General features: G+C 35.5%; 1 protein-coding gene across 1 annotated transcript in view; it reads right to left on the reverse strand.

Annotated features, from left to right (window-relative positions):
• Window positions 1-17,842, reverse strand: part of LOC138326786 (alpha-1,3-mannosyl-glycoprotein 4-beta-N-acetylglucosaminyltransferase B-like) — a 51,147-nt gene that overhangs the window by 25,477 nt on the left and 7,828 nt on the right. The window contains 5 exon segments of the mRNA XM_069272790.1: window positions 192-267; window positions 601-714; window positions 3,320-3,369; window positions 3,834-3,967; window positions 6,390-6,562. Coding sequence (XP_069128891.1) covers window positions 192-267; window positions 601-714; window positions 3,320-3,369; window positions 3,834-3,967; window positions 6,390-6,562 — 547 coding nt within the window.

Consider the following 17,842-nt stretch of genomic DNA (forward strand, 5'->3'; position numbering starts at 1 on the left):
AGTCTAGGTCATTTGTTGAACACATTTGGTAGCCATTCATTCCAGATTGTTACAAGCCTAATATCAGTACACCAGGATTTTCAGATATTGATAAGAATTTGTTTGAATGAAAAGTTTACGTACAATAGAGGACATACATTGATATTCTTTGGATGAGATGTCCTGCTAGCTATTATATTATATATAAATACCTGTACATAATAAACGCCGCGACTCCTCGCGTACAACATCAGGAACGAGAAATCAAGGTTCTGTTTGGTTCTCCATCTACAAAGTAATAAGTCAACAAAACCTTTTTAATCTTGAAGTGTGTAACAACCATATTCTAAAGCATGGGTCCAGGTTTTTATACACCCAACTGTTATCTGCTTTATATGAGATGGTTGTACCTTATAAGCTGATGAGCTGGTCAATAGGTTTGTAATTATAATAAGCTTATATTTATTTAGCATTCAAGTTGTATACAGTGATGACAGATGGAAACAAAGATATATACAATGATCAGTTGGCAATATGTTTCAGAGATGATCAATAAGAAAGATAACTCTAAATAAAGGGAGGAAATAAGACTGAAAGACTGAAATAATTAAACATTCATACTTAACACGGTCCTTGGTGTCCCCATATGTCTGTGGTATGTTGTCGAGGTTTGGGTAAAACTCTGGCGAAGGGGAGATAATCTCTAATAAGCCGCTCTCTACATGCTCACCAAACCTGTCCAATCAAATACATAGGTATAGTACAGATTGATAAGGGAGATAATCTCTAGTAGGCCATTCTCTACATGCTCACCAAACCTGTCCAATCAAATACAAAGGTATAGTACAGATTGATAAGGGAGATAATCTCTAGTTAGCCATTCTCTACATGCTCACCAAACCTGTCCAATCAAATACAAAGGTTTAGTACAGATTGATAAGGGAGATAATCTCTAGTAAGCCGCTCTCTACATGCTCACCAAACCTGTCCAATCAAATACAAAGGTATAGTACAGATTGATAAGGGAGATAATCTCTAGTTAGCCATTCTCTACATGCTCACCAAACCTTACAAATTGATAAGGGGAGAAATCTCTTGTAAACCGGTCTATACCGGTGACTTAAACGATAAGGTAGAAGGATAGTAACACAAGTAATGGGGAACAAACATCTGAATCATTACAACCTAAAGTAGCCATGGTAACTGAGACACAGAGACTAAATTAGTCATGGTAACTGAAACACAGAGACTAAAGTAATTGTGGTAACTGAGACACAGAGACTCAAGTAGCCATAGTAACTGAGACACAGAGACTAAAGTAGCCATAGTAACTGAGACACAGAGACTCAAGTAGCCATAGTAACTGAGACACAGAGACTAAAGTAGCCATGGTAACTGAGACACAGAGACTCAAGTAGCCATGGTAACTGAGACACAGAGACTAAAGTAGCCATAGTAACTGAGACACAGAGACTAAAGTAGCCATAGTAACTGAGACACAGAGACTAAAGTAGCCATGGTAACTGAGACACAGAGACTAAAGTAGCCATGGTAACTGAGACACAGAGACTCGAGTAGTCGTGGTAACTGAGACACAGAGACTTAAGTAGCCATGGTAACTGAGACACAGAGACTCAAGTAGCCATAGTAACTGAGACACAGAGACTCAAGTAGTCGTGGTAACAGAGACACAGAGACTCAAGTAGTCGTGGTAACTGAGACACAGAGACTAAAGTAGTCATAGTAACTGAGACACAGAGAATAAAGTAGCCATAGTAACTGAGACACAGAGACTAAAGAAGTCGTGGTAACTGAGACACAGAGACTAAAGTAGTCATAGTAACTGAGACACAGAGAATAAAGTAGCCATAGTAACTGAGACACAGAGACTAAAGAAGTCGTGGTAACTGAGACACAGAGACTAAAGTAGTCATAGTAACTGAGACACAGAGAATAAAGTAGCCATAGTAACTGAGACACAGAGACTAAAGAAGTCGTGGTAACTGAGACACAGAGACTAAAGTAGCCATAGTAACTGAGACACAGAGACTCAAGTAGTCGTGGTAACTGAGACACAGAGACTTAAGTAGCCATAGTAACTGAGACACAGACACTCAAGTAGCCATAGTAACTGAGACACCGAGACTCAAGTAGTCGTGGTAACTGAGACACAGAGACTAAAGTAGTCATGGTAACTGAGACACAGAGACTAAAGTAGTCATAGTAACTGAGACACAGAGAATAAAGTAGCAGTGGTAAATGAGACACAGAGACTTAAGTAGTCATGGTAACTGAGACATAGAGACTTAAGTAGTTGTGGTAACTGAGACACAGAGACTTAAGTAGTCGTGGTAACTGAGACACAGAGACTCGAGTAGTCGTGGTAACTGAGACACAGAGACTCGAGTAGTCGTGGTAACTGAGACACAGAGACTCAAGTAGTCGTGGTAACTGAGACACAGAGACTAAAGTAGTCGTGGTAACTGAGACACAGAGACTAAAGTAGTCATAGTAACTGAGACAGAGAATAAAGTAGCCATAGTAACTGAGACACAGAGACTAAAGAAGTCGTGGTAACTGAGACACAGAGACTAAAGTAGCCATAGTAACTGAGACACAGAGACTCAATTAGTCGTGGTAACTGAGACACAGAGACTTAAGTAGCCATGGTAACTGAGACACAGAGACTCGAGTAGTCATGGTAACTGAGACACAGAGACTCGAGTAGTCATGGTAACTGAGACACAGAGACTTAAGTAGTCATGGTAACTGAGACACAGAGACTAAAGTAGCCATGGTAACTGAGACACAGAGACTAAAGTAGTCATGGTAACTGAGACACAGAGACTCGAGTAGTCATGGTAACTGAGACACAGAGACTTAAGTTGCCATGGTAACTGAGACACAGAGACTAAAGTAGCCATGGTAACTGAGACACAGAGACTAAAGTAGCCATAGTAACTGAGACACAGTGACTTATGTACCGTGGTAACTGAAGCTGTATAAGTACTGAATCAATAATGCTGATGATAGGGGTAATTAACTCGGGGACAACATGTGGACCTCGTCAACTTCTACAGCACTTATTATCTTCGTCAGATTTATTGGGTATTACTGTAATGACATTATACCTAGTGTAGTTTAGTTCTATATCTCTTCACATGTACAAGGGACATGGAAAGCCTATGCCGGGACTATGAATTTCCAATGTAGTTATTACAATTAGACAGAACTTGGGGAGACAAGGAAACTAGAAAGGGATAGGGAGAGTGACAGACCCCAACCACAACATACACATCGACAAAAAACAGCAAGTTTCCCAGAAAAACATAATACTCACTCGGATTGTATCAGTTTTCCTACTTCCTCCACATATTCTACATTCCAGGGCTAAAACATAAATCAAAGGTTATCAATTGATTGATTATAAAATCTGCACAAAAATTGACAACATATTTATTTCATTTGATTATTTTAGGGGTTCATCTAGTCATTGTTCTGAGACATTTGTGGACCATTATATAAGAGATCCTATTGGGAGACAATAAGTAGTAGGAGTGTCAGCATAAACAATTCACTTAGTTTATTTCATATTTATTAATATCTTATATTTCTGATATTCCACCAGTCATTCAGGTTTCCATCACTACATTAAAAGTTACTGCAGTCCTATCAGTCTATAAAACCACCTTAAGGACAAAGATAGAACGGTCATAAAAGTCATGTGACTTCTTTACGTATTTCAATTTGTGTTGAAATTGGCAATTTTGAACCCATGACTTTGGTCTGATTAAGAAAGTGGTTTTCATATGGAGGTGGTCACTTAGACAGATTTTACTGTAACTAAAACTTACCTCAGCTACAAAGATCACGATCAAACTATCGTCTTGTTCCTTGGGTGACATACCGTTGATGAGCGATTTAACAGTGGCTGTTAAATAACTCACATTGTCTCGCTTAATTGTGGGGATACCGAATACGATAGACGCTGTAATACAAATAAATACAAACTCTCGCTTAATTGTGGGGATACCAAATACGATAGACGCTGTAATACAAATAAATACAAACTCTCCCTTAATTGTGGGGATACCAAATACGATAGACGCTGTAATACAAATAAATACAAACTCTCGCTTAATTGTGGGGATACCAAATACGATAGACGCTGTAATACAAATAAATACAAACTCTCCCTTAATTGTGGGGATACCAAATACGATAGACGCTGTAATACAAATAAATACAAACTCTCGCTTAATTGTGGGGATACCAAATACGATAGACGCTGTAATACAAATAAATACAAACTCTCGCTTAATTGTGGGGATACCAAATACGATAGAAGCTGTAATACAAATAAATACAAACTCTCGCTTAATTGTGGGGATACCAAATACGATAGACGCTGTAATACAAATAAATACAAACTCTCGCTTAATTGTGGGGATACCAAATACGATAGACGCTGTAATACAAATAAATACAAACTCTCGCTTAATTGTGGGGATACCAAATACGATAGAAGCTGTAATACAAATAAATACAAACTCTCGCTTAATTGTGGGGATACCAAATACGATAGACGCTGTAATACAAATAAATACAAACTCTCGCTCAATTGTGGGGATACCAAATACGATAGACGCTGTAATACAAAAAAAATACAAACTCTTGCTTAATTGTGGGGATACCAAATACGATAGACGCTGTAAAACAAATAAATACAAACTCTCGCTTTATCGTGGGGATACCAAATACGATAGACGCTGTAATACAAATAAATACAAACTCTCGCTTAATTATGGGGATACCAAATACGATAGACACTGTAATACGAATAAATACAAACTCTCCCTTAATTGTGGGGATACCAAATACGATAGACGCTGTAATACAAATAAATATAAACTCTCGCTTTATCGTGGGGATACCAAATACAATAGACGCTGTAATACAAATAAATACAAACTCTCGCTTAATTGTGGGGATACCAAATACGATAGATGCTGTAATACAAATAAATACAAACACTCCCTTAATTGTGGGGATACCAAATACGATAGACGCTGTAATACAAATAAATACAAACTCTCGCTTAATTGTGGGGATACCAAATACGATAGACGCTGTAATACAAATAAATACAAACTCTCCCTTAATTGTGGGGATACCAAATACGATAGACGCTGTAATACAAATAAATACAAACTCTCGCTTAATTGTGGGGATACCAAATACGATAGACGCTGTAATACAAATAAATACAAACTCTCCCTTAATTGTGGGGATACCAAATACGATAGACGCTGTAATACAAATAAATACAAACTCTCGCTTAATTGTGGGGATACCAAATACGATAGACGCTGTAATACAAATAAATACAAACTCTCCCTTAATTGTGGGGATACCAAATACGATAGAAGCTGTAATACAAATAAATACAAACTCTCGCTTAATTGTGGGGATACCAAATACGATAGACGCTGTAATACAAATAAATACAAACTCTCGCTTAATTGTGGGGATACCAAATACGATAGACGCTGTAATACAAATAAATACAAACTCTCCCTAAATTGTGGGGATACCAAATACGATAGAAGCTGTAATACAAATAAATATAAAATATATTTCATGATGTATGTTAAACAATCAACAATAGTCTGTACCAGCACTGAGGTAGATGGCTACACATTAACAAGGGTTTATGAGATTATATGTTACATATTTCAGACTCTCCAGTGTATGTGATATAGTTTATTTCATACTTACAGCAGTATCTACTGTTAGTAAGTTGATAAAGGGGTTTCAGACTTTCTGGTGTATGTGATACAGTTTATTTCATACTTACTGCCGTATCTACTGTTAGTAAGTTGATAAAGGGGTTTCAGACTTTCTGGTGTATGTGATACAGTTTATTTCATACTTACTGCCGTATCTACTGTTAGTAAGTTGATAAAGGGGTTTCAGACTTTCTGGTGTATGTGATACAGTTTATTTCATACTTACTGCCGTATCTACTGTTAGTAAGTTGATAAAGGGGTTTCAGACTTTCTGGTGTATGTGATACAGTTTATTTCATACTTACTGCCGTATCTACTGTTAGTAAGTTGATAAAGGGGTTTCAGACTTTCTGGTGTATGTGATACAGTTTATTTCATACTTACTGCCGTATCTACTGTTAGTAAGTTGATAAAGGGGTTTCAGACTTTCTGGTGTATGTGATACAGTTTATTTCATACTTACTGCCGTATCTACTGTTAGTAAGTTGATAAAGGGGTTTCAGACTTTCTGGTGTATGTGATACAGTTTATTTCATACTTACTGCCGTATCTACTGTTAGTAAGTTGATAAAGGGGTTTCAGACTTTCTGGTGTATGTGATACAGTTTATTTCATACTTACTGCCGTATCTACTGTTAGTAAGTTGATAAAGGGGTTTCAGACTTTCTGGTTTGCCGATGAGGTGAGGAAGATAAGTAAAGAGACTAGGGAGATGAAGAGATCCCTGGGAATATAGGTCACTGATGTTCTGTAGACTGGACACTGGCAGACCAAGGCCAAGGTCAGCGGACGTCCTGGAAACAGAAATATAAGTAATTAGTGAAAACACTAGCAGGTCAATGTCAAAGTCAGTCCTGAAACACAGGAACTTAAGACAACATTGGTAACTATACTTCATCGAGAAAATCATGATTATGTTCAGTGGAAATCAGATATCACCTGTAATGATAATAACAGGTCAAGGTCAAAGTCAATGGAGGTCCTGAACACAGGAATATAGGTTATTTCTCATGACATAAGTAGGTCAAGTTTGTCAGAGGTCGTAAATAACAAAATATAAGATGTCATGATTACTTCAGTAAGGTTACTAGCATACCAGGGTCAAGGTTAGTGGAGGTCCTTAAACACAGGAATATAGGTAATTAGTCATGATACAAGTAGGTCAAGGTTAGTGGAGGTCCTGAAACGCAGGGATATAGGTCATTAGTCATGATACAAGTAGGGCAAGGTTAGTGGAGGTCCTGCACCCAGGGATATAGGTCATTAGCCATGATACAAGTAGGTCAAGGTTAGTGGAGGTCCTGAAACACAGGGATATAGGTCATTAGCCATGATACAAGTAGGTCAAGGTAAGTGGAGGTCCTGCACCCAGGGATATAGGTCATTAGCCATGATACAAGTAGGTCAAGGTTAGTGGAGGTCCTGAAACACAGGGATATAGGTCATTAGCCATGATACAAGTAGGTCAAGGTTAGTGGAGGTCCTGGAACACAGGGATATAGGTCATTAGCCATGATACAAGCAGGTCAAGGTTAGTGGAGGTCCTGAAACACAGAGATATGGGTCATTAGCCATGATACAAGTAGGTCAAGGTTAGTGGAGGTCCTGGAACACAGGGATATAGGTCATTAGCCATGATACAAGTAGGTCAAGGTTAGTGGAGGTCCTGAAACACAGGGATATAGGTCTTTAGTCATGATACAAGTAGGGCAAGGTTAGTGGAGGTCCTGAAACACAGGGATATAGGTCATTAGTCATGATACAAGTAGGTCAAGGTTAGTGGAGGTCCTGAAACACAGGGATATAGGTCATTAGTCATGATACAAGTAGGTCAAGGTTAGTGGAGGTCCTGAAACACAGGGATATAGGTCATTAGCCATGATACAAGTAGGTCAAGGTTAGTGGAGGTCCTGAAACACAGGGATATAGGTCATTAGTCATGATACAAGTAGGTCAAGGTTAGTGGAGGTCCTGAAACACAGGGATATAGGTCATTAGCCATGATACAAGTAGGTCAAGGTTAGTGGAGGTCCTGAAACACAGGGATATAGGTCATTAGTCATGATACAAGTAGGTCAAGGTTAGTGGAGGTCCTGAAACACAGGGATATAGGTCATTAGCCATGATACAAGTAGGTCAAGGTTAGTGGAGGTCCTGAAATACAGGAATATAGGTCATTAGCCATGATACAAATAGGTCAAGGTTAGTGGAGGTCCTGAAATACAAATAGATGGCCTGTATGATAAGGCAGTCAGAAGGAACAGCTCTCATTCAGTAGTCTTATATTTGGAAACAAATCAGTGGAATTATAACTTTCTAAACATTAGAACTGAACATTTTGTTTGTTTACCTATGGTCAAAAAAATAAAGCAATTTCTCAAAACTTAAACAATGTATATATAGAGTTAAATTAACAACACTAAAATATCTGAGATTCAGACAAACAATGTATGGTCAGAGAGTTAAGATTAATAACACTAAAATACCTGAGATTCAGACCAACAATGTATGGTCAGAGAGTTTAGATTAACAACACTAAAATACCTGAGATTCAGACAAACAATGTATGGTCAGAGAGTTAACATTAACAACGACGATAAAATACCTGAGATTCAGACAAACAATGTATGGTCAGAGAGTTAACATTAACAACACTAAAATACCTGAGATTCAGACAAACAATGTATGGTCAGAGAGTTAAGATTAACAACGATAAAATACCTGAGATTCAGACAAACAATGTATGGTCAGAGAGTTAAGATTAACATCACTAAAATACCTGAGATTCAGACAAACAATGTATGGTCAGAGAGTTAACATTAAGGACACTAAAATACCTGAGATTCAGACAAACAATGTATGGTCAGAGAGTTAAGATTAACAACGATAAAATACCTGAGATTCAGACAAACAATGTATGGTCAGAGAGTTAACATTAACAACACTAAAATACCTGAGATTCAGACAAACAATGTATGGTCAGAGAGTTAAGATTAACAACACTAAAATACCTGAGATTCAGACAAACAATGTATGGTCAGAGAGTTAACATTAAGGACACTAAAATACCTGAGATTCAGACAAACAAAGTATGGTCAGAGAGTTAAGATTAACAACACTAAAATACCTGAGATTCAGACAAACAATGTATGGTCAGAGAGTTAAGATTAACAACACTAAAATACCTGAGATTCAGACAAACAATGTATGGTCAGAGAGTTAACATTAAGGACACTAAAATACCTGAGATTCAGACAAACAATGTATGGTCAGAGAGTTAAGATTAACATCACTAAAATACCTGAGATTCAGACAAACAATGTATGGTCAGAGAGTTAACATTAAGGACACTAAAATACCTGAGATTCAGACAAACAATGTATGGTCAGAGAGTTAACATTAAGGACACTAAAATACCTGAGATTCAGACAAACAATGTATGGTCAGAGAGTTAAGATTAACAACACTAAAATACCTGAGATTCAGACAAACAATGTATGGTCAGAGAGTTTACATTAAGGACACTAAAATACCTGAGATTCAGACAAACAATGTATGGTCAGAGAGTTAAGATTAACAACACTAAAATACCTGAGATTCAGACAAACAATGTATGGTCAGAGAGTTAAGATTAACAACACTAAAATACCTGAGATTCAGACAAACAATGTATGGTCAGAGAGTTAACATTAATAACACTAAAATACCTGAGATTCAGACAAACAATGTATGGTCAGAGAGTTAAGATTAACAACGATAAAATACCTGAGATTCAGACAAACAATGTATGGTCAGAGAGTTAACATTAACAACACTAAAATACCTGAGATTCAGACAAACAATGTATGGTCAGAGAGTTAAGATTAACAACACTAAAATACCTGAGATTCAGACAAACAATGTATGGTCAGAGAGTTAAGATTAACAACACTAAAATACCTGAGATTCAGACAAACAATGTATGGTCAGAGAGTTAACATTAAGGACACTAAAATACCTGAGATTCAGACAAACAATGTATGGTCAGAGAGTTAAGATTAACAACGATAAAATACCTGAGATTCAGACAAACAATGTATGGTCAGAGAGTTTACATTAAGGACACTAAAATACCTGAGATTCAGACAAACAATGTATGGTCAGAGAGTTAAGATTAACATCACTAAAATACCTGAGATTCAGACAAACAATGTATGGTCAGAGAGTTAAGATTAACAACACTAAAATACCTGAGATTCAGACAAACAATGTATGGTCAGAGAGTTAACATTAAGGACACTAAAATACCTGAGATTCAGACAAACAATGTATGGTCAGAGAGTTAAGATAAACAACACTAAAATACCTGAGATTCAGACAAACAATGTATGGTCAGAGAGTTAACATTAAGGACACTAAAATACCTGAGATTCAGACAAACAATGTATGGTCAGAGAGTTAACATTAAGGACACTAAAATACCTGAGATTCAGACAAACAATGTATGGTCAGAGAGTTAAGATTAACATCACTAAAATACCTGAGATTCAGACAAACAATGTATGGTCAGAGAGTTAAGATTAACAACACTAAAATACCTGAGATTCAGACAAACAATGTATGGTCAGAGAGTTAACATTAAGGACACTAAAATACCTGAGATTCAGACAAACAATGTATGGTCAGAGAGTTAAGATTAACAACACTAAAATACCTGAGATTCAGACAAACAATGTATGGTCAGAGAGTTAACATTAAGGACACTAAAATACCTGAGATTCAGACAAACAATGTATGGTCAGAGAGTTAAGATTAACAACACTAAAATACCTGAGATTCAGACAAACAATGTATGGTCAGAGAGTTAAGATTAACAACACTAAAATACCTGAGATTCAGACAAACAATGTATGGTCAGAGAGTTAAGATTAACAACACTAAAATACCTGAGATTCAGACAAACAATGTATGGTCAGAGAGTTAACATTAAGGACACTAAAATACCTGAGATTCAGACAAACAATGTATGGTCAGAGAGTTAACATTAAGGACACTAAAATACCTGAGATTCAGACAAACAATGTATGGTCAGAGAGTTAAGATTAACATCACTAAAATACCTGAGATTCAGACAAACAATGTATGGTCAGAGAGTTAACATTAAGGACACTAAAATACCTGAGATTCAGACAAACAATGTATGGTCAGAGAGTTAAGATTAACAACGATAAAATACCTGAGATTCAGACAAACAATGTATGGTCAGAGAGTTAAGATTAACAACACTAAAATACCTGAGATTCAGACAAACAATGTATGGTCAGAGAGTTAAGATTAACATCACTAAAATACCTGAGATTCAGACAAACAATGTATGGTCAGAGAGTTAAGATTAACAACGATAAAATACCTGAGATTCAGACAAACAATGTATGGTCAGAGAGTTAAGATTAACAACACTAAAATACCTGAGATTCAGACAAACAATGTATGGTCAGAGAGTTAAGATTAAACACGATAAAATACCTGAGATTCAGACAAACAATGTATGGTCAGAGAGTTAACATTAAGGACACTAAAATACCTGAGATTCAGACAAACAATGTATGGTCAGAGAGTTAACATTAACAACACTAAAATACCTGAGATTCAGACAAACAATGTATGGTCAGAGAGTTAACATTAAGGACACTAAAATACCTGAGATTCAGACAAACAATGTATGGTCAGAGAGTTAACATTAAGGACACTAAAATACCTGAGATTCAGACAAACAATGTATGGTCAGAGAGTTAACATTAACAACGACTAAAATACCTGAGATTCAGACAAACAATGTATGGTCAGAGAGTTTACATTAAGGACACTAAAATACCTGAGATTCAGACAAACAATGTATGGTCAGAGAGTTAAGATTAACAACACTAAAATACCTGAGATTCAGACAAACAATGTATGGTCAGAGAGTTAACATTAACAACGACTAAAATACCTGAGATTCAGACAAACAATGTATGGTCAGAGAGTTAACATTAAGGACACTAAAATACCTGAGATTCAGACAAACAATGTATGGTCAGAGAGTTAACATTAACAACACTAAAATACCTGAGATTCAGACAAACAATGTATGGTCAGAGAGTTAACATTAAGGACACTAAAATACCTGAGATTCAGACAAACAATGTATGGTCAGAGAGTTAAGATTAACAACACTAAAATACCTGAGATTCAGACAAACAATGTATGGTCAGAGAGTTAACATTAAGGACACTAAAATACCTGAGATTCAGACAAACAATGTATGGTCAGAGAGTTAAGATTAACAACACTAAAATACCTGAGATTCAGACAAACAATGTATGGTCAGAGAGTTAACATTAAAGGACACTAAAATACCTGAGATTCAGACAAACAATGTATGGTCAGAGAGTTAACATTAACAACACTAAAATACCTGAGATTCAGACAAACAATGTATGGTCAGAGAGTTTAACATTAAGGACACTAAAATACCTGAGATTCAGACAAACAATGTATGGTCAGAGAGTTAAGATTAACAACACTAAAATACCTGAGATTCAGACAAACAATGTATGGTCAGAGAGTTAAGATTAACAACACTAAAATACCTGAGATTCAGACAAACAATGTATGGTCAGAGAGTTAACATTAAGGACACTAAAATACCTGAGATTCAGACAAACAATGTATGGTCAGAGAGTTAAGATTAACAACACTAAAATACCTGAGATTCAGACAAACAATGTATGGTCAGAGAGTTAAGATTAACAACACTAAAATACCTGAGATTCAGACAAACAATGTATGGTCAGAGAGTTAAGATTAACAACACTAAAATACCTGAGATTCAGACAAACAATGTATGGTCAGAGAGTTAAGATTAACAACACTAAAATACCTGAGATTCAGACAAACAATGTATGGTCAGAGAGTTAACATTAACAACGATAAAATACCTGAGATTCAGACAAACAATGTATGGTCAGAGAGTTAAGATTAACAACACTAAAATACCTGAGATTCAGACAAACAATGTATGGTCAGAGAGTTAAGATTAACAACACTAAAATACCTGAGATTCAGACAAACAATGTATGGTCAGAGAGTTAAGATTAACAACACTAAAATACCTGAGATTCAGACAAACAATGTATGGTCAGAGAGTTAAGATTAACAACACTAAAATACCTGAGATTCAGACAAACAATGTATGGTCAGAGAGTTAACATTAAGGACACTAAAATACCTGAGATTCAGACAAACAATGTATGGTCAGAGAGTTAAGATTAACAACACTAAAATACCTGAGATTCAGACAAACAATGTATGGTCAGAGAGTTAACATTAACAACACTAAAATACCTGAGATTCAGACAAACAATGTATGGTCAGAGAGTTAACATTAAGGACACTAAAATACCTGAGATTCAGACAAACAATGTATGGTCAGAGAGTTAACATTAAGGACACTAAAATACCTGAGATTCAGACAAACAATGTATGGTCAGAGAGTTAAGATTAACAACACTAAAATACCTGAGATTCAGACAAACAATGTATGGTCAGAGAGTTAACATTAAGGACACTAAAATACCTGAGATTCAGACAAACAATGTATGGTCAGAGAGTTAACATTAAGGACACTAAAATACCTGAGATTCAGACAAACAATGTATGGTCAGAGAGTTAACATTAAGGACACTAAAATACCTGAGATTCAGACAAACAATGTATGGTCAGAGAGTTACATTAACAACACTAAAATACCTGAGATTCAGACAAACAATGTATGGTCAGAGAGTTAACATTAAGGACACTAAAATACCTGAGATTCAGACAAACAATGTATGGTCAGAGAGTTAAGATTAAACACTAAAATACCTGAGATTCAGACAAACAATGTATGGTCAGAGAGTTAAATTAACAACACTAAAATACCTGAGATTCAGACAAACAATGTATGGTCAGAGAGTTAACATTAAGGACACTAAAATACCTGAGATTCAGACAAACAATGTATGGTCAGAGAGTTAAGATTAACAACACTAAAATACCTGAGATTCAGACAAACAATGTATGGTCAGAGAGTTAACATTAAGGACACTAAAATACCTGAGATTCAGACAAACAATGTATGGTCAGAGAGTTAAGATTAACACACTAAAATACCTGAGATTCAGACAAACAATGTATGGTCAGAGAGTTAACATTAAGGACACTAAAATACCTGAGATTCAGACAAACAATGTATGGTCAGAGAGTTAACATTAAGGACACTAAAATACCTGAGATTCAGACAAACAATGTATGGTCAGAGAGTTAAGATTAACAACACTAAAATACCTGAGATTCAGACAAACAATGTATGGTCAGAGAGTTAACATTAAGGACACTAAAATACCTGAGATTCAGACAAACAATGTATGGTCAGAGAGTTAACATTAACAACACTAAAATACCTGAGATTCAGACAAACAATGTATGGTCAGAGAGTTAACATTAAGGACACTAAAATACCTGAGATTCAGACAAACAATGTATGGTCAGAGAGTTAAGATTAACAACACTAAAATACCTGAGATTCAGACAAACAATGTATGGTCAGAGAGTTAACATTAAGGACACTAAAATACCTGAGATTCAGACAAACAATGTATGGTCAGAGAGTTAAGATTAACAACACTAAAATACCTGAGATTCAGACAAACAATGTATGGTCAGAGAGTTAACATTAAGGACACTAAAATACCTGAGATTCAGACAAACAATGTATGGTCAGAGAGTTAACATTAACAACACTAAAATACCTGAGATTCAGACAAACAATGTATGGTCAGAGAGTTAATTAAAACTAAATACTGAGATTCAGAAAGATGGTCAGAGAGTTAACACTAAAATACCTGAGATTCAGACAAACAATGTATGGTCAGAGAGTTTAACATTAACAACACTAAAATACCTGAGATTCAGACAAACAATGTATGGTCAGAGAGTTAACATTAACAACACTAAAATACCTGAGATTCAGACAAACAATGTATGGTCAGAGAGTTAACATTAAGGACACTAAAATACCTGAGATTCAGACAAACAATGTATGGTCAGAGAGTTAAGATTAACAACACTAAAATACCTGAGATTCAGACAAACAATGTATGGTCAGAGAGTTAACATTAACAACACTAAAATACCTGAGATTCAGACAAACAATGTATGGTCAGAGAGTTAACATTAAGGACACTAAAATACCTGAGATTCAGACAAACAATGTATGGTCAGAGAGTTAACATTAAGGACACTAAAATACCTGAGATTCAGACAAACAATGTATGGTCAGAGAGTTAACATTAAGGACACTAAAATACCTGAGATTCAGACAAACAATGTATGGTCAGAGAGTTAAGATTAACACACTAAAATACCTGAGATTCAGACAAACAATGTATGGTCAGAGAGTTAAGACATTAAGGACACTAAAATACCTGAGATTCAGACAAACAATGTATGGTCAGAGAGTTAAGATTAACAACACTAAAATACCTGAGATTCAGACAAACAATGTATGGTCAGAGAGTTAAGATTAACAACACTAAAATACCTGAGATTCAGACAAACAATGTATGGTCAGAGAGTTAAGATTAACAACACTAAAATACCTGAGATTCAGACAAACAATGTATGGTCAGAGAGTTAAGATTAACAACACTAAAATAACCTGAGATTCAGACAAACAATGTATGGTCAGAGAGTTACATTAACGATAAAATACCTGAGATTCAGACAAACAATGTATGGTCAGAGAGTTAACATTAACAACACTAAAATACCTGAGATTCAGACAAACAATGTATGGTCAGAGAGTTAAGATTAACAACACTAAAATACCTGAGATTCAGACAAACAATGTATGGTCAGAGAGTTAACATTAACAACGACACTAAAATACCTGAGATTCAGACAAACAATGTATGGTCAGAGAGTTAAGATTAACAACACTAAAATACCTGAGATTCAGACAAACAATGTATGGTCAGAGAGTTAAGATTAACAACACTAAAATACCTGAGATTCAGACAAACAATGTATGGTCAGAGAGTTAAGATTAACAACGATAAAATACCTGAGATTCAGACAAACAATGTATGGTCAGAGAGTTAAGATTAACAACACTAAAATACCTGAGATTCAGACAAACAATGTATGGTCAGAGAGTTAAGATTAACAACACTAAAATACCTGAGATTCAGACAAACAATGTATGGTCAGAGAGTTAAGATTAACAACACTAAAATACCTGAGATTCAGACAAACAATGTATGGTCAGAGAGTTAACATTAAGGACACTAAAATACCTGAGATTCAGACAAACAATGTATGGTCAGAGAGTTAAGATTAACAACATAAAATACCTGAGATTCAGACAAACAATGTATGGTCAGAGAGTTAACATTAAACACTAAAATACCTGAGATTCAGACAAACAATGTATGGTCAGAGAGTTAAGATTAACAACGACTAAAATACCTGAGATTCAGACAAACAATGTATGGTCAGAGAGTTAACATTAACAACACTAAAATACCTGAGATTCAGACAAACAATGTATGGTCAGAGAGTTAAGATTAACAACGACTAAAATACCTGAGATTCAGACAAACAATGTATGGTCAGAGAGTTAACATTAACAACGACTAAAATACCTGAGATTCAGACAAACAATGTATGGTCAGAGAGTTAACATTAAACACTAAAATACCTGAGATTCAGACAAACAATGTATGGTCAGAGAGTTAAGATTAACAACACTAAAATACCTGAGATTCAGACAAACAATGTATGGTCAGAGAGTTAACATTAAACACACTAAAATACCTGAGATTCAGACAAACAATGTATGGTCAGAGAGTTAAGATTAACAACACTAAAATACCTGAGATTCAGACAAACAATGTATGGTCAGAGAGTTAAGATTAACAACACTAAAATACCTGAGATTCAGACAAACAATGTATGGTCAGAGAGTTAAGATTAAGGACACTAAAATACCTGAGATTCAGACAAACAATGTATGGTCAGAGAGTTAAGATTAACAACATAAAAACCTGAGATTCAGACCAACAATGTATGGTCAGAGAGTTTAGATTAACAACACTAAAATACCTGAGATTCAGACAAACAATGTATGGTCAGAGAGTTAAGATTAAACAACACTAAAATACCTGAGATTCAGACAAACAATGTATGGTCAGAGAGTTAAGATTAACAACACTAAAATACCTGAGATTCAGACAAACAATGTATGGTCAGAGAGTTAAGATTAACAACACTAAAATACCTGAGATTCAGACAAACAATGTATGGTCAGAGAGTTAAGATTAACAACACTAAAATACCTGAGATTCAGACAAACAATGTATGGTCAGAGAGTTAAGATTAACAACAACTAAAATACCTGAGATTCAGACAAACAATGTATGGTCAGAGAGTTAAGATTAACAACACTAAAATACCTGAGATTCAGACAAACAATGTATGGTCAGAGAGTTAAGATTAAACAACACTAAAATACCTGAGATTCAGACAAACAATGTATGGTCAGAGAGTTAAGATTAACAACACTAAAATACCTGAGATTCAGACAAACAATGTATGGTCAGAGAGTTAAGATTAACAACACTAAAATACCTGAGATTCAGACAAACAATGTATGGTCAGAGAGTTAAGATTAACAACACTAAAATACCTGAGATTCAGACAAACAATGTATGGTCAGAGAGTTAACATTAACAACACTAAAATACCTGAGATTCAGACAAACAATGTATGGTCAGAGAGTTAAGATTAAACAACACTAAAATACCTGAGATTCAGACAAACAATGTATGGTCAGAGAGTTAAGATTAACAACACTAAAATACCTGAGATTCAGACAAACAATGTATGGTCAGAGAGTTAAGATTAACAACACTAAAATACCTGAGATTCAGACAAACAATGTATGGTCAGAGAGTTAAGATTAACAACACTAAAATACCTGAGATTCAGACAAACAATGTATGGTCAGAGAGTTA

This window comes from Argopecten irradians, chromosome 7 (assembly GCF_041381155.1).
Source record: "Argopecten irradians isolate NY chromosome 7, Ai_NY, whole genome shotgun sequence".
Lineage (NCBI taxonomy): Eukaryota > Metazoa > Mollusca > Bivalvia > Pectinida > Pectinidae > Argopecten > Argopecten irradians.